Consider the following 20,272-nt stretch of genomic DNA (forward strand, 5'->3'; position numbering starts at 1 on the left):
GTTTATGGTAAGAAGAAACGAATTGGGATATTGAGGATTGTAATGGTTGAGGGTACGCCAATGAAAAAAATGAAAGGTACAATGATTATGGGTCAACCACACAAAAACCATGATGATGATTGGTCATGATGTAGGAGGAGTGAAATTGTTTATGTTTTTGTAGGGGCATAAAGACAAAGAATGGTGAGCGTATATGATGAAGATGAAAAAGGAGCTAGTTCAAAGAGAGTTGAACTATGAATATGTTAGAGTAACTCCTACTTATGAATCATAAGTAATGTTTATGTGTGAATGCAAGATAAAGTTAGGGATGGACAATCATGGATTTGGTTGGAAGTGAATAACTAAATAATTCATTATGGTCATCTATATTTATATAAGAGGCTAGTTTCACACTAAATACAACATATGGAATGGTATAATCTAATAGATTTTACCATTTGCGGTTTATTTCTCATTGTTTTCTCCCTTCTTATTTTTTCATCTCTATTATATTGTTTATTATAGGATAGTAAAGCCAAAAACTACAGTTGACCACCACATGCACATTTATAATATTAAACTTTGGTATGAATTGTAATGGTTTCGAGGAGAGTTAGAATTTGTGGTATTATCGACTAACCACTTGGATCTACTACTAAGACCTAACATCGACACTATGCTTCCCACACATTAATTTGATTAGAATGTTGCCTTATTATATTGGATTTGTAGTTGGCTAGCTTTAGGAGGTGGTTATCCCGTGCGAGTCCAAGCTTGTAGTTCCAATGTGACATTCTTTATTGATGGTTATACTTTGCTCTAGATAAATTTAGAACTGTTTGGAATCTAAACAACTCACTCAAGGGGTACGGAATTCAGTCAGCACAATTTCAAGAGGGTAGTATTAATTGGAATTGAATGTAGTTGATCACTATATTACCAAAGATTAAAATGACCTTAAAAAATACATGTTTTCAAGTTGTTTCCCCTTCTCTTTGGTTCTGATTTTCAAAATAAAATTGGTTAAAAATGATGTGTTTGTTGTTATAATTGACGCTTATTATTGTAAACATTTGTATTTTTTATTCACTCCTCATATTTGCATTTTCAATGGAATTGTTTATCAAAAAATTTACAATTTATTTGATTCATAGACCAAACTTAATAGAATTTGTATGCTTTATTCACTCCTCATATTTGCATTTTTCATGAAATTGTTTGTCAAAAAAGCTACAATTTATTTGATTCATGGACCAAACTTAATTTTAGAAATGATAAAAGTTCTAAAGTCAAGTATGTTCTTGATTACTATATTGGTCAATGAAAGTTTATGGTTCAATTTTTCTTTTTCCTTTTGAATATGTTGAGAAATTTTTGGTTTAAATATAAATAAAAGTAATTCTTTGCATGCTTTATGGAGTAGGGAAGTTCCCTGTTTTGATTGTTGAATTGTTTGAAGTGGTATAGATGGAAAATAAAATATACTCGAGTTGTATAGCTCATTCCAACTTGGGTTGATATAGTTATTTGGTTGATATTTTAAGAATTATTTATTATAAATTTGGATATATTTATGGATCTAAATTTAACTTGGTTTCCATATCCATGTAAGATGGGTTAACCAATAGTGATTAGCATTGATTAATAATGATTAGCATTGATTAAATTGGGGTTATAAATTGTTTGAAATTGTATTGCAAACTAAATAAGAGTTTAAATAATTATAGTCTAAATCTTTAATATAGTGATTTTTTTTTCTAGTTTTTTTTTGGGTATATATTTTAGTAAATTTTGCCTCAAATATAGTAGAGATTTGTTAAAATCACAAATTTAAATTAATAAATATACTTGAATCAAGTTCTTTGGGCTTTTTTGGCAGCACTAAATTCATTTATGCATTCAAAAATATGATTTCAAGAGATTTCAATGAAAAAAAACCTAAACATAAACAATTGGACTATGCCATGGTCATTAGATTTATGCCACAAATGTTATATTAATTAAGCTTAGAGACACATCTATAGCCCAATATGAGGGCGATGTGTGATGCATTCTATGATAGACCCAAAACCTAAACATAAACAATTAGACTATTGCATGGTCATAAGATTCAGGCCACAAATGTTATATTAATTGCACCAAGAGATGCATTCTATAGTCCAATATGAGGGCGATGTGTGATGCATTCTATGAGAGACCCATTCTATAGCCCAATATGAGGGCCATGTGTGATGTATTCTATGAGAAACTCATTAACATTTTATAGCTCAATATAAGGGCAACTCCAAACCTTTCTTTTTTTTCTATGCAAAACTTGATAGACTCGATAGATTGGATCCCTCTCATTAAATGATAAATCCGGATTAAATTAAAATAGAGTATTAAAATACAAAATTAAAATGGTTCTAACAAAACTTTTGAGCCAATAATTTTTTGAGCTTTCTATTTCAACAATTGATATCATAATGTTAATGTTGTGTAATTTCTCGACAATAAATATACAACCTGTCAATAAAGAATAAATAAGAGGACAATAACTATCACCGTGCAATTAGCGGCACTTATTGCATATTTCCCCCGCTTTGTGACGCAAATTCAACGCAGTCAAAGTTAATTTTGACCTTTTATAAATTGTGAACTGTGATATCTCCTTATACTTTAAATTAATGAAAAGAAAATATATTACAAGGTTATGGGTTTAAATTTCATGATTTAAATAATTTTATTATTTATGGGAGGAGTTGAGGATGATTTTTTTATAATTAAATTTTTGAAAAAATATCTACATTTTATTGAGTCTCATATAATACTCTTAATAAATATCTCGCTCTAAATAATTCATAATTCATAATTCGTAAAAAGAAAAGGTAAAAAAAAAACCTCTCACCCATGGTAGTTGAGTATGAATGCCGCCGCACAATATATAAATGGTATTGAATCAAGGCAAGTGCTATTTCATGGACTATAGCATCATTAAGAGACTCTGACGACAGTCTTGGGAGACGGGTTCTGACCTCGGCTATGGCTGTCAACCCGTGTGCGCCCTTTCCCGACGAATAGATTCCGATTAATAAAAGAATGTGTCGATGTCTCTGTATGTATTCGCATTCGCATTCATCCACCCGAATACCATCCATACATCACTCATTTTGAATTTGGAAACCCGCCTAAATACTGACTCGCGCCTTTCTCTCCTATTTATTGCCCTCCACTTCCTCCCTACTTTATCAGTCAATATCGTCTGAATGCTTTTGAAATCGGGAATTTCTGTCCGAATCTCTACAATTTTCACACTGTACTCAAAATTCGGTGTCAACTGAAGGGAGTATCAATCTCTGTTTCTGCGATTCATACAAATTTGTGGCAAATCAGCAGATAAAGAAGTCAAAAAAATGGCAGTGAATACGCCTGTGTTCACAATAGCAGCTGCGGTTGCCGCAATTGGGGCTTTCTGCAGGTTCGAATCTCATCGCCTTCCATCAACATCAGATACGGATGGCCATCATGTAAGTATATGAAAAATTGCTTCTTCATCATTTTGGGTTCTGCAAAGAGGGGAGGGGTTACTGTTTCTTGGGGTTAGGGTTTCTAATTATGGTGGTTTTTGGGTTCACAGGATCAGAGTTACAGTCGGCAGGGCGGTGAATTAAATAGAAAAGCAAAGGAGGAACGGGCGACAGTAAAGTTTGCCCCCGAATTTGACGGTCTCCACTGCTATGAGACATTGGTTAGGTTCTGATTGCTGTGAGGATGAACTTAACGAGCCAGCAAATTGAATTTCACTGATGTGATAAATTATGTAAAATATATTCATTTAAATTATATTTCTGGACGACTTTCCCTTCTTTGTATTTCCTGAACAATTTCTTTAATTTAATTCTTCCGATTATTTTTTAATGATTATCCCACAGTTTTAGCTCGCCAAAATTTGGGCATTCGAATTCTGCTAAAATCGCCCAAAATCGTGGATTCTAATGACACAAATTCAGAGGGCCATTTAAAACCTTTACAGCACAGAATCTGTATCATGGAGTCGCAATGCTGGCAGTTTGTATTTTAAAATGCTTTTTATTTTTTGTGCATTTTTTTCACAATTTTTCCCCAGCGGTATAATATGCAGAATTGAAATGTTCAATGTTTTTGGTTTTTTTATCATTTTTTTTCTCAATTGTGTCCCACATTTGATGGGATGATATTTTCCCAGCGGTATAATATGCAGAATTCTGTATATAATTTGGATAATTGAAGTGTTTTGATAGGATATTTTCCCAACTTTTTAATATCTAGAATAATTTGGAGTTGGAGAATGGAAGTGTTTTAAGGAGTTATTGAAATTTTTAAAAAAATTGAATTCATTTATATATTTTAATAATTATAATTTTTAATAAAAATTTACAATTAACTGTTCCATAATTAAATTTTTAATAAAAATTATACCACCAAACAAATCCTCTACCAATTAACTACATTCTACAATTTACTCTAAATTCTTATAGCTAAACCAAATTAACAATAAAATTAAAATTAACAATTTACTCTAAACAAATCCTCTACCAATTAACTACATTCTACAATTTACTCTAAATTCTTATAGCTAAACCAAATTAACAATAAAATTAAAATTAAAATCTCATTCTCAACACCTCCATGATTCTATTTTTCTATAACCAGAAAAACCGTAACAATAAAATTAAACTAAAAATAAAAAATATGATTCTGTTTTTTTGTATGACTAGAAAAACAGTAACAATAAAGTTAAAATAAAAATTAAAAAATTCTCGATTCCTTCTCATGGACAATTCCTTCATGAATCTTTTTTAATAACTATGAAAAAATAATATAATTATTTAAATGAATTCATTAAATTTGTTTTCATAATTTATTAAATTATATTGGTCTTCCAGTTACCAATGTAAATTAAATTTTTAAATCATCTATATTAAACAATAATCTATATTAAATAATCTAAATTTATTGTGATTTTCCAACTTATTTATAATGGAAAAAACTTGTTTGGTCTTATCATTCCTTATCAAATTACATAAATAAAAGAAAAAAGAAAAAAGAAAAAAAGGTTATTAATAATTAAAATACAATTGAGGTGAAGTCTTGTAATGTCTTGGTATGTAGATATTTTGACTTTAAATTATTAAAAGATATTAAATTAAGGGTTTTAACAAACCATAGTGTTTGTTGAATTGAGACTTCTATGATCCATAACAGTTATAAGAAGAGCTTCGGCGTAATTCACATATAGAAAGACCTTTGTCGACGTGTTTCGAACCAGCAAGTGTGGCTCATCGTCAGGACAAGTTGAAGAAACAGATCCAGCTTTGGATGTTAAATAGTCAGCTGGATCTGTTTCAACTTGTCCTGATGATGAGCCACACTTGCTGGTTCGAAACGCGTCGACAAAGGTCTTTCTATATGTGATTTATGCCGAAGCTCTTCTTATAAACCATAGCGTTTTTAATAATATTCTTTTTTAATGTAGCCAATTTTTTTTCAAACATAAAAAAATAGTGTTATATTAAATAAAAGGGTTACATGTATATATGATATAAGTGAGACATGTTGCTCTGACACAATTCTGCATACCATGAAACATAGACGAAATGTAAAGACAAATGTTTCCGAGAGGAAACAAAAAAAGTCCATAAATCGAACTATATGAGACATTAAATCCGAAAACAACAAAATAGAACAAAGGCCAATAATGAAACCATATAGAGAAATTAGACAAGGCATCGAATGAGAAAATATGACATATCAGAAATCCTTGGCCATGAAAATGAGCAGGAAATGTCAATATACAGACATCAAACCCAGTGTCAAGTGATCCGGATTATGAGTGTATCAAAAACACGAGAGACTATGTATATAGGGGAATGCTCCCATCACCCAAGAATAATCTTTACTTGTAAACCTACGCCCACCTGCATGGAGTGACCCTCATTTAATGTAGCCTATTTAAAGGCATAGGAATACCATATTGTGTAATATAATTACATAAGAAATCCTTTGAGGGTCTGTTGTAAGCTATCGGAACAAAAAGCTTACAAAAAACCCAGAGTTGAATTAAAGAACGGGAGTGCCGAGAGTTTTCTTTGGAATGGCCTAGTGTAAACTATCGGGACAACCCTTGGTCTCTTCTTGCAGGGCTGCAAAACTTACAAAAACTTGCGCTGAATTGAAGAAACAGAGCGCTGATAGATTTATTTGGAATGTCATATCTCCATTTCGGAGAAAATGATGAGTGAGAATTGCAGTTAATTTTATTATATACATGGGAATGGAATGCAAATTTCGCTTTAATTGTTATGGGTTAATTTATATTTTTAAGTTTTTCCTGAACTCAAAACTAAATTCATTTTTCATTAGTAAACACTAGTTTGGAAATTCACATGAAAGATTCAGAAACTAACTAAATTTATTGATAGATATTTGGTAATTTGTGTGAGATCACCATGAGAGTGGTGTGCATTTCTCAAATGGTTAGACCAAAGTGAAAACTTGGAGTCATATTTTTAAGTTCGAAAGTTTGAAATTTTTCAAAGATAAATCCAATTGATATATTTTTGAATTAATCTATGGTTTATTTATTAAATTTTATTTTAAGGAAAAAAAGAAATCAGGTAAAAAAATCAACAACTTTCTATTAAATAAAGAGATGTTTACATATAGCATGCATGTAAGATATGTGCCACATAAATCCTCATATTACATATGATTAATATCAAGATACATGGCGAGCAGGTCCGTTAAAGAAATTTCGTAGGGAGCACCAGATATATCCCAAAAATAGGCACCCACTCATCATTCGACTAGCGCCAAAAAATACTCAGACTGACAGTTAACAAGTCGGAAGATACTCTTGGTAAGTAAATCCTAGTGACACAGGAAGATATTGTGACTCGCAAGTAAATCCTAGTGACGCTCGAATAGACTTATAAAAATAACAGACACATAGGTCTACAGTAAAAACCCATTACAAAGAGGGTTAGAAAACCCCAATTGAGAAGCATAAAATAAAAAGGCTTGAAGGCCCGTCATCAAAACCCTAATGCGACAAACTGTTGAAGGAAATGTAACTAAGTTCAGTGTTCATAAATGCACTTTTGATACTTGTATTTATTCAAGAAAAGAAATATTATTTTTATAATATATGTCAATGAGTTTCTTGCTCATTGAAATAGGTCTAGCAAATGTTAAAGTGTTATAGGAGGGTCAAAGAGTCAAAATAATTATGTTGAGGACCTTAAGGGCATGTTACTACAGGTACACTTACGTCAAAGAAGACACCTTCAAGCAAAGTCAAGTCTCCTCCAAGCATGTGGCACCATCAAAAGAAGCCTACCAAAGCAAATAAGTCAAGTCGGCCTACATTCTTCAAGTCGGCCTTCAAGTCGGCCTAAAGGAGGGACAATCCTCTATATATAGAGGTTGTCAACTCCATCATAACATCAAGCTTTCATCTTTGAAATCAACGAAGGTAGGAAGTCAAGAAAAGGGTGAAGGAAGGACAAAGAAAGGTTCTCCAAGTGCAACGAAGAAGAAGGGTGCACAACCGAGCCTAAGAGGATTGTTTCTAGGGAAATATGCAGTCACACGTGCGAAGATAAAGAAGGTATCTCTGTTGCCATAGAAGCCCTCCACCACAGTCATACATATCTCATTGGTTGGGCTAGTAAAGTAGACCTATAAGGCCTCTCACTCAAGCGAAAAGGAAGCTCACTCAAGTGAAGAATAAAATAGGACCTCCACATAAGAGTCTTGAAGGAATCCCCTCACACGCGTGAAGAAATAGTGATACACTATTGTCATATCAAACCTGCAACTATATCTCAAGAAAGAGCTCGGTTGGAGGAAGGATAAAGTACTCTTCATATGTAAAGGAATCTACCAAGGAGCAAAGAGGAATATCTCTTATAGAAGAAACATAACAAGGACTACTATCAGTTGCCAGAAGAAGGACGAAGTGCTACGGAGCAAAGTGTTGGAAAGAGGAAGACTAAGTGTCGGGGAACTCCTATTTCTTACCCCATAGAAAAGTTAATGCACTCTTAAGAGACTCTGACGACAGTCTTGGGAGACGGGTTCTGACATCGGCTATGGCTGTCAACCCGTGTGCGCCCTTTCCCGACGAACAGATTCCGATTAATAAAAGAATGTGTCGATGTCTCTGTATGTATTCGCATTCGCATTCATCCACCCGCATACCATCCATACATCACTCATTTTGAATTTGGAAACCCGCCTAAATACTGATATTTGTATTACCAGCGTCCTCCGTCCCATGTCATACCATCGCCCGCATACCATCCATACATCACTCATTTTGAATTTGGAAACCCGCCTAAATACTGATATTTGTATTATTTGTTTAACATCAGCTCCGAGAAGCGTCATTCTGGTGGTGCACGAATTCGCCATGGATGTCTCAAACGTCGGAGAAGAGAGATAAGCGGTACCAGCGGCAGCTTTCGTTTCACTTGCTCTTCATTCTGGTGATTGTGGCGTTGCTTCTTACGTTGTCTTGGTACATGACCTACTAATCGGCGCTGGAGGGTCTGATGGATCAGCTCATCATGGTCCTCATTCTGTGCGCGGTGTTCTTGCTCTTGACAGTCCACTGGTTGTTTGTGGTGGAGAAGCCAACGTTGCCTTTGCCTCGATATTGGGATTGTCCCATTGGTATTTAGGCATGCTGGGGAAACGCATTAAGTTGACCACTTGCAAGTGCCCAATATTTCTGTATTCCTCCGATCTCATGCGCTTATGGCAAAAAAATCCAGCCGGTGGGCAATGGGAGCTTTTGACTCTACACAGCTTACAGTTTTCATCATATAAGGTGGCAGCGGCCCACCACGAGGTATAGCTACTTCATTCGATGAAAACTGTAAGCCGTGTGGAGTGAAAAAATCCCATTGCCCACCAGCGGGGGATTTTCTTGTCATAACCGCAAGAAAACAGAGGAAGGCACCCCATTAAAATTATTGCCAGAGAAGACACATAACAGAAATACTTGACTTTTGTAAACCATAGATTTATCTTCTGCACTACCATGCTTAATACCCAATGGCGCAATTGCAATATATTTTTCTTGAATAACCAGCATTCTAGTTTCCGTGTTATAACTTGCCAGCATAGACCGACTCCTTGAGGAGTAGAAGACTGGGCTGTTGTCTGCGCCGGAACGAAGTGATCGTCCGGATAATTTGCAGTTGATTTCTAATCATTGCCTTACAGTCGTAGGGATATAAATGACATCATGTTCCTGATTATAGACGGTTGAAACTAGTTTATGAAACACCCATTTACCTATTCAAAAAGATCACCAAGGGTTGGTAAAATCACTGTACTCAGCTCCTAATCATTTTTTTTCCAAAACATTAGATTATAAAAATTATGAAACGACTATTGTTTATTCAAAAATTGCGTTGAGGGTTGTGATTATAAAATTTCCAAAACATTAAATTATAAAAATTATGAAACTACTATTTGTTTATTCAAAAATTGCGTTGAGGGTTGTGATTATAAAATCACTATGTTCAGCGCTTTATAATTTAAATTATGAAATGACTATTTGTTTATTCAAAAATTGCTTTAAGATTCTAAAATCAATGTCGTCAATTACTTATCATTTCTTTCCAAAACATTAAATTATAAAAATTATGAAACGACTATTTGTTTATTTAGAATTTGCGTTGAGGGCTGTGATTATAAAATCACTATGTTCAACTCTTTATCATTTCTCTTCAAAACTTTAGTTTATGGTACATTTAATTTAGAGTACTCTTTACATGATTTTTTTCCAAGACTGAGTTTTTCTTTTAAAAGTTGGTTTATAGTGATGATTACATAATTTATTTCCAAGACATATACGGAAACTGGGCATATACGGAAGATGTGCGCATATACGAAAACTGGGCATATACGGAAGATGTGCGCATATACGGAAACTGGGCATATACGGAAGATGTGTGCATATACGGAAACTGGGCATATACGGAAGATGTGCGCATATACGGAAACTGGGCATATACGGAAGATGTGCACATATACGGAAACTGTGCATATACGGAAGATCTGGGCATATACGGAAGATGTGCGCATATACGGAAACTGGGCATATACGGAAGATGTGTGCATATATGGAAACTGGGCATATACGGAAGATGTGCGCATATACGGAAACTGGGCATATACGGAAGATGTGCGCATATACGGAAACTGGGCATATACGGAAGATGTGTGCATATACGGAAACTGGGCATATACGGAAGATGTGTGCATATACGGAAACTAGGCATATACGGAAACTGGGCATATACGGAAGATGTCTGCATATACGGAAACTGGGCATATACGGAAACTGGGCATATACGGAAGATGTGCACATATACAGAAACTGGACATATACGGAAGATGTGTGCATATACGGAAACTGGGCGTATACGGAAGATGTGTGCATATACGGAAACTGGGCATATACGGAAACTGGGCATATACGGAAGATGTGCGCATATACGGAAACTGGGCATATAGGGAAGATGTGTGCATATACGGAAACTGGGCATATACGGAAGATGTGTGCATATACGGAAACTGGGCATATACGGAAGATGTGGGCATATACGGAAACTGGGCATATACGGAAATGTGCGCATATACGGAAACTGGGCATATACGGAAGATGTGTGCATATACGGAAACTGGGCATATACGGAAGATGTGTGCATATACGGAAACTGGGCATATATGGAAGATGTGCGCATATACGGAAACTGGGCATATACGGAAGATGTGCGCATATACGGAAGATGTGCGCATATACGGAAGATGTGCGCATATACAGAAATTGGGCATATACGGAAGATGTGTGCATATACGGAAACTGGGCATATACGAAAGGTGTGTGCATATACGAAAACTGGGCATATACGGAAACTGGGCATATACGGAAGATGTGCGCATATACGGAAACTGGGCATATACGGAAGATGTGCGCATATACGGAAACATATAGAAACTGGGCATATACGGAAGATGTGTGCATATACGGAAACTGGGCATATACGGAAGATGTGCGCATATACGGAAACTGGGCATATACGGAAGATGTGCGCATATACGGAAACTGGGCATATACGGAAGATGTGTGCATATACGGAAACTGGGCATATACGGAAACTGTGGCATATACGGAAGATGTGCGCATATACGGAAACTGGGCATATACGGAAGATGTGTGCATATACGGAAACTGGGCATATACGGAAGATGTGTGCATATACGGAAACTGGGCATATACGGAAGATGTGCGCATATACGGAAACTGGGCATATACGGAAATGTGCGCATATACGGAAACTGGGCATATACGGAAGATGTGCGCATATACGGAAACTGGGCATATACGGAAGATGTGTGCATATACGGAAACTGGGCATATACGGAAGATGTGCGCATATACGGAAACTGGGCATATACGGAAGATGTGCGCATATACGGAAGATGTGCGCATATACGGAAATTGGGCATATACGGAAGATGTGTGCATATACGGAAACTGGGCATATACGGAAGGTGTGTGCATATACGAAAACTGGGCATATACGGAAACTGGGCATATACGGAAGATGTGCGTATATACGGAAGATGTGCGCATATACGGAAACTGCGCATATACGGAAGATGTGTGCATATACGGAAACTGGGCATATACGGAAGATGTGGGCATATACGGAAGATGTGCGCATATACGGAAACTGGGCATATACGGAAGATGTGCATATACAGAAACTGGGCATATACGGAAGATGTGCGCATATACGAAAACTGGGCATATACGGAAACTGGGCATATACGGAAGATGTGGGCATATACGGAAGATGAGCGCATATACGGAAACTGGGCATATACGGAAGATGTGTGCATATACGGAAATTGGGCATATACGGAAGATGTGCACATATACGGAAACTGGGCATATACGGAAGATGTACGCATATACGGAAACTGGGCATATACGGAAGATGTGCGCATATACGGAAACTGGGCATATACGGAAGATGTGCGCATATACGGAAACTGGGCATATACGGAAGATCTGGGCATATACGGAAACTGGGCATATACGGAAGATGTGCGCATATACGGAAACTGGGCATATACGGAAGATGTGTGCATATACGGAAACTGGGCATATACGGAAGATGTGCGCATATACAGAAACTGGGCATATACGGAAGATGTGCACATATACAGAAACTGGGCATATACGGAAGATGTGTGCATATATGAAAACTGGGCGTATACGGAAACTGGGCATATACGGAAGATGTGTGCATATACGGAAACTGGGCATATACGGAAGATGTGTGCATATATGGAAACTGGGCATATACGGAAGATGTGAGCATATACGGAAACTAGGCATATACGGAAGATGTGTGCATATACGGAAACTGGGCATATACGGAAGATGTGTGCATATACGGAAACTGGGCATATACGGAAACTGGGCATATACGGAAGATGTGCGCATATACGGAAACTGGGCATATACGGAAGATGTGTGCATATACAGAAACTGGGCATATACGGAAGATGTGCGCATATACGGAAACTGGGCATATACGGAAGATGTGTGCATATACGGAAACTGGGCATATACGGAGGATGTGCGCATTTACGGAAACTGGGCATATACGGAAGATGTGCGCATATACGGAAACTGGGCATATACGGAAGATGTGCGCATATACAGAAACTGGGCATATACGGAAGATGTGATGCATCTAAATCAAGATGTTGTAAGAAGATTCTCATCCTTACCTTCCAATTTGTATAATTTGAGCCATTCAAAAATGGAACTCCAACTGAGGTAATCAGGTCCTAGTTCTCCATGATCCTTGATCTTCCTTCTAACTATTAAACTGATCCTGAAGAAGGCTAGCTTCAATACAAATTTTTAGAAACAATGGAAACTAGGACACTACTAAGAGGGGGGGTGAATTAGTAGTGTGGCCAAATTATACAATTCTTCACAAATTTCACTTTTTAATCACTTTAACAATTTTTCATGGATCAACAACACAACTCAATCATGTAGAACATAAGATCATAAACCTCAAGCACATGAACTACATATACACAAGACGCTAATCTTCTTTTTATTACAATCTTCAACTTGATTACATCATGGCCCCACAAGCTACCACGTGTAGGTTTATCAGTTGCTACCACTAGAATTTTCCGCATCCAAATGGCCTCACATGCTGCCTATAGTAACATGCCCTTAAGGTCTTCAACATAATTCTTTTTACTCTTTGACTCACCTATAGCAGTGTAACATGTGCTAGACCTATTTCAATGAGCAATAAATTCATTGACATATATTATAGAAATAATATTTATTTTATTGAATAAATACAAATATCAAAATCATAATTATGAAGACCGAACCTAGTTACATTTCCTTCAACACTCCCTCGTAACTAGGGAGGTATTCATATAACACTACAAGGTGTTTGGCTATTTTCGAATCTTGAAGAATTCACATAAGAGAAACTAGATTGGCAATCCATCTGTTATAGAATCATAGTAACCAACATTTTTTTCCACAACAAGGCCTCGATTGACATCTCTATCTCTCAATAGATCATAGCACAATGTTGGTGATACCAATGACTTATAGACACCTTAGTCATTGTCTCTCAACGTACATACCCACCTGGGTGTTCACTAAGTATGACCTTCTAGGAATATTCTTGTCTTGGATTCCCAACCCTCAAATAATATCGGTCCTCTTGCCTAATCTTGTCTTGGATGCCCTACACATCCTCAAAGAGTGTCAGATGCTGGATGATTACCCAATCCTCCCATTATTTCTTCCCAAGTGAAGACAAGAATGTTGTGTCTATCTCTTCCTCTTAATTGGGGAAGAAATGCCCAAGTATCCCCTGACAAGGTACTTGTCTAAGTTCCTTTGTAATTGGGAACTTGTTATAACTCCCTCTTAGCTGGGGACTTGTCCATTCATCAAAAACTTCTTCTTCGTGGGTCCTCCAGCTGCTTGATCTCTTTCCTTCCTTCGATGTCATGAAGACTTTGTTCAAATATTCTTCTTGGTAGGGCATCATCCATTGATCACTTTCCTTCTAAGTTTGTCATGTCATTTCTTCCTTCGTGGAAAGTGGTGTTCTTGTCATATATAAGGTTCTCTTGTCATCTGGTTACTCCTTGTCATTTTGTCTAAGCTTCAGACTACTCTTCACATGTACTTTATTATTCCCATGCTTTGATCTAGTAGCCCTTCATGACTTATCCTGATATTGCTTCAACATTAAATTGTGCTTTTGTTGGATGGCTTCTTCATCATGACATCTTTGTAGAGTAGAATCAGTTATCTTCACCTTTCATATCTCCAAGGCCTTCACAGGTGTCAAGGGTCCTTTGATCTTTTTCTTCCTTTATTGGAGTTGTCATGCCTTCTTTCGGGAGATGTCTTCAAAGTATCTTTGTTAGATAGTGATTCATGGTGTTCTTCTCATGCCTGGCCTCTTTCTTCATTTGCTTCTTCTTGGATAGATTAGTCAACCACCTTATGCTCCTTGTGGCAGCACTTCTTCATTGCTTGCTTCTAGGACTAGTCACCATTCCTTCTTCACTTGCTTCTTAGTTAGCAATCTTATACTCCTTATGTGAGTATTTCCTTTTGTTGATCTTGATTGAATTGTAGTACATGCCTTCGGGCATGTCATTGGTGAAAGAGATTCTTTTCTACTTAATCATGTCATAGAATTATTACCATGACTCAATAATATACACGATAACATGAATAAACTTTAATGCATACATACCTCATCTTGATTCTCCTTTGATCATCTTATCTTCAATTGATTGTCCATGGTGTGGCCATTTTCACTTCATCTTAGCTTGCCTGCATATCATCCTTTTTCTGGAATCCCATGAATGGGACTCCCAATGGGACATTTGATTTTGTTTATGAATCTTCCTTTGAAGATTTCATCAGAGGATCTTGAAGACCCTTACCCTGAAAATGTTTCTTTCTTTTGATGATGGAGGTCTTTTAAGATTCTTAATCGTGATCAATTTTGTTTCATTGTGGATGAGGTCCTATACTAGGTATGCTCCTTCTACATGAATATCTTGAGTTATATATACCATGCTCCTATATTCTAGAAGATATTTCTAACCATGCATTTTGTTATATTTATAAATTCTCCTTCTACATGAGTATTTTGAACTCTATGTACTTCATCCTTCTAGATTCTAGAAGATGTTTCTAGCCATGAAATTTTATTCTATTCCTACATGCTCCTATACTACTCAAAGCTTTTAAAGAAGACTTTAAGTAAAGAAGTATACTTAGTCATAATAGAGACCAGAAGGATCTTTCTTATTTTGCTTCTTCTCTTCTTCTTTAATTTCTTGAGTTATGTGAGCTTCTTCCCTTTTTCTTTTGTTGTTGTTTTCTTTCTTAAGTTTTGGACAATTCCTTTTTTAGTGTCCATATTCTTGGCATCCAAAGCATTCGATTTTGGACATATCTCTATTGTTTGTTCTTCGTGGACCAAATTTGCTAAATTTTCCCTTTCTCTTGGCCATGGTAGCAAATGCTTGCTCCTTTGATCCCACATCTTCCTTTGCTTTGAGTCTTGTTTCCTCTATCTTGCATAGAGACCACATTTCACTTAGTGGGGTGGCTTCCTTCTTGGCATATATGCTTGATGTGAAGTTTCCCCAATCCTTAGGTAGAGCATTGAGTACTACAGTTTTAATTTCCTTGTCGGACATGACTTCCCCTAGCTCTTGAAGTTGATCCCTCATTTCAAAGATCTTCATGAAGTAGGGAGCTATTCCTTCCTTTGATATCTTCATTTTGTACAATTAATTTCGTAGAGATATCACTTCTCCAGCTGTGATTACCGAGAATATCTCTACCAGTTTACCATAGATTCCTTGATAGGAATGAGAGAGTCCTTGATAGATTCTATTAGAATCCTTTGAGCTCTTGTCTCATCCTTATTGTACTTGGCTAAGGCTTGATTTTGTTCCTTAGCAGGAATAGTGATATTCCCTTTGATGTGTTCTAGAAGTTCATTCTCCTTGAGAAGTAAATCAATCCTCTTCTTCCATGCAAGAAAGTTATTGGTACCTACCAATTTGTTGCTTTCCTTGCAAAAATACATTGATGTATATTCAGAAGGGGACATATACTTACTTGATATATTTTGAGATGTAGTGGACTTTCTTTCTCCTTGAAGACTTGATGGCTTGCCTTCCTTAGATCTTGATGTTCTTCAAGTTTCTTTCTCTAAGCGGACTTGCTTGATGATGAGATTTCCTTGATGGATTGTAGATGATGTAGGGGTCCTTCTTTGATTTTCTCTTCTTGTAGGTGCCTTTATATAAGGCTCTTCTTCTTTCTTTGTAGTATTGATGAGTGATAGATGGTAGACCTTCTTTTCCTTGAAGTGACTGAGACTTCTTGGCTTGATGCTTCAACTTTTGTAGATGTCCTTCCTTGATGAGTGTTCTTGAGATGCCCTTTCCTTGATGTGTCACCTTAGCTTTGATCCCATGTTGAAGGATCAAGGGAAATTAGGTGTAGTGTGATTCTTCTTGACTTGATAACAATTTGTGGAGTCTTTTTACTTTTTCTTGTTAACTTAATCTTCTCCCTTATTATTATTAATGCATATGTGTACTTCATCAAAATGCTACCAAAATACAAAAGACAAGAACACAAGATGTTTGCTCTCTGCTAGGGCCAAAATCTCTCTTCTCTTGAGAGGAAAACCCTTTGGTAATTTTCTCTTATTGATCAAAGCCAAACCTTAGGCCCCTGACTAGAATGTCCTCCAAGCACAAGTCAAGTCCTTCCTCCTTTCTGCACTTTGTTCCCCGACACTTAGTCTTCCTCTTTCCAACACTTTGCTCCGTAGCACTTCGTCCTTCTTCTGGCAACTGATAGTAGTCCTTGTTATGTTTCTTCTATAAGAGATATTCCTCTTTGCTCCTTGGTAGATTCCTTTACATATGAAGAGTACTTTATCCTTCCTCCAACCGAGCTCTTTCTTGAGATATAGTTGCAGGTTTGATATGACAATAGTGTATCACTATTTCTTCACGCATGTGAGGGGATTCCTTCAAGACTCTTATGTGGAGGTCCTATTTTATTCTTCACTTGAGTGAGCTTCCTTTTCGCTTGAGTGAGAGGCCTTATAGGCCTACTTTACTAGCCCAACCAATGAGATATGTATGACTGTGGTGGAGGGCTTCTATGGCAACAGAGATACCTTCTTTATCTTCGCACGTGTGACTGCATATTTCCCTAGAAACAATCCTCTTAGGCTCGGTTGTGCACCCTTCTTCTTCGTTGCACTTGGAGAACCTTTCTTTGTCCTTCCTTCACCCTTTTCTTGACTTCCTACCTTCGTTGATTTCAAAGATGAAAGCTTGATGTTATGATGGAGTGGACAACCTCTATATATAGAGGATTGTCCCTCCTTTAGGCCGACTTGAAGGCCGACTTGAAGAATGTAGGCCGACTTGACTTATTTGCTTTGGTAGGCTTCTTTTGATGGTGCCACATGCTTGGAGGAGACTTGACTTTGCTTGAAGGTGTCTTCTTTGACGTAAGTGTACCTGTAGTAACATGCCCTTAAGGTCCTCAACATAATTATTTTGATTCTTTGACCCTCCTATAACACTTTAACATTTGCTAGACCTATTTCAATGAGCAAGAAACTCATTGACATATATTATAAAAATAATATTTCTTTTCTTGAATAAATACAAGTATCAAAAGTGCATTTATGAACACTGAACTTAGTTACATTTCCTTCAACAGTTTGTCGCATTAGGGTTTTGATGACGGGCCTTCAAGCCTTTTTATTTTATGCTTCTCAATTGGGGTTTTCTAACCCTCTTTGTAATGGGTTTTTACTGTAGACCTGTGTGTCTGTTATTTTTATAAGTCTATTCGAGCGTCACTAGGATTTACTTGCCAGTCACAATATCTTCCTGTGTCACTAGGATTTACTTACCAAGAGTATCTTCCGACTTGTTAACTGTCAGTCTGAGTATTTTTTGGCGCTAGTCGAATGATGAGTGGGTGCCTATTTTTGGGATATATCTGGTGCTCCCTACGAAATTTCTTTAACGGACCTGCTCGCCATGTATCTTGATATTAATCATATGTAATATGAGGATTTATGTGGCACATATGTTACATGCATGCTATATGTAAACATCTCTTTATTTAATAGAAAGTTGTTGATTTTTTTACCTGATTTCTTTTTTTCCTTAAAATAAAATTTAATAAATAAACCATAGATTAATTCAAAAATATATCAATTGGATTTATCTTTGAAAAATTTCAAACTTTCGAACTTAAAAATATGACTCCAAGTTTTCACTTTGGTCTAACCATTTGAGAAATGCACACCACTCTCATGGTGATCTCACACAAATTACCAAATATCTATCAATAAATTTAGTTAGTTTCTGAATCTTTCATGTGAATTTCCAAACTAGTGTTTACTAATGAAAAATGAATTTAGTTTTGAGTTCAGGAAAAACTTAAAAATATAAATTAACCCATAACAATTAAAGCGAAATTTGCATTCCATTCCCATGTATATAATAAAATTAACTGCAATTCTCACTCATCATTTTCTCCGAAATGGAGATATGACATTCCAAATAAATCTATCAGCGCTCTGTTTCTTCAATTCAGCGCACGTTTTTGTAAGTTTTGCAGCCCTGCAAGAAGAGACCAAGGGTTGTCCCGATAGTTTACACTAGGCCATTCCAAAGAAAACTCTCGGCACTCCCGTTCTTTAATTCAACTCTGGGTTTTTTGTAAGCTTTTTGTTCCGATAGCTTACAACAGACCCTCAAAGGATTTCTTATGTAATTATATTACACAATATGGTATTCCTATGTCTTTAAATAGGCTACATTAAATGAGGGTCACTCCATGCAGGTGGGCGTAGGTTTACAAGTAAAGATTATTCTTGGGTGATGGGAGCATTCCCCTATATACATAGTCTCTCGTGTTTTTGATACACTCATAATCCGGATCACTTGACACTGGGTTTGATGTCTGTATATTGACATTTCCTGCTCATTTTCATGGCCAAGGATTTCTGATATGTCATATTTTCTCATTCGATGCCTTGTCTAATTTCTCTATATGGTTTCATTATTGGCCTTTGTTCTATTTTGTTGTTTTCGGATTTAATGTCTCATATAGTTCGATTTATGGACTTTTTTTGTTTCCTCTCGAAAACATTTGTCTTTACAATTCGTCTATGTTTCATGGTTTGCAGAATTGTGTCAGAGCAACATGTCTCACTTATATCATATATACATGTAACCCTTTTATTTAATATAACACTATTTTTTTATGTTTGAAAAAAAATTGGCTACATTAAAAAAGAATATTATTAAAAACGCTATGGTTTATAAGAAGAGCTTCGGCGTAAATCACATATAGAAAGACCTTTGTCGACGCGTTTCGAACCAGCAAGTGTGGCTCATCGTCAGGACAAGTTGAAACAGATCCAGCTGACTATTTAACATGCAAAGCTGGATCTGTTTCTTCAACTTGTCCTGACGATGAGCCACACTTGCCGGTTCGAAACGCGTCGACAAAGGTCTTTCTATATGTGATTTACGCTGAAGCTCTTCTTATAACTGTTATGGATCATAGAAGTCTCAATTCAACAAACACTATGGTTTGTTAAAACCCTTAATTTAATATCTTTTAATAATTTAAAGTCAAAATATCTACATACCAAGACATTACAAGACTTCACCTCAATTGTATTTTAATTATTAATAACCTTTTTTTCTTTTTTCTTTTTTCTTTTATTTATGTAATTTGATAAGGAATGATAAGACCAAACAAGTTTTTTCCATTATAAATAAGTTGGAAAATCACAATAAATTTAGATTATTTAATATAGATTATTGTTTAATATAGATGATTTAAAAATTTAATTTACATTGGTAACTGGAAGACCAATATAATTTAATAAATTATGAAAACAAATTTAATGAATTCATTTAAATAATTATATTATTTTTTCATAGTTATTAAAAAAGATTGATGAAGGAATTGTCCATGAGAAGGAATCGAGAATTTTTTAATTTTTATTTTAACTTTATTGTTACTGTTTTTCTAGTCATACAAAAAAACAGAATCATATTTTTTATTTTTAGTTTAATTTTATTGTTACGGTTTTTCTGG

At 35.9% G+C, this 20,272-nt stretch overlaps 1 protein-coding gene across 1 annotated transcript; it reads left to right on the forward strand.

Moving 5' to 3' along the window:
• Positions 1–3,215: 3,215 nt before the first annotated feature.
• Positions 3,216–3,721, forward strand: LOC149181813 (uncharacterized). The gene is made up of 2 exons (XM_089418399.1): positions 3,216–3,488; positions 3,599–3,721. Exons 1-2 carry the CDS (start codon positions 3,375–3,377, stop codon positions 3,719–3,721), a joined length of 237 nt encoding a protein of 78 aa, XP_089274525.1. The 5' UTR covers positions 3,216–3,374.
• Positions 3,722–20,272: the final 16,551 nt, after the last annotated feature.

The sequence above is a fragment of the Pinus tabuliformis genome, chromosome 3_2, assembly GCF_031772625.1.
Source record: "Pinus tabuliformis cultivar Carrire ecotype Pingquan chromosome 3_2, CPIR1, whole genome shotgun sequence".
Classification (NCBI taxonomy): Eukaryota; Viridiplantae; Streptophyta; class Pinopsida; order Pinales; family Pinaceae; genus Pinus; species Pinus tabuliformis.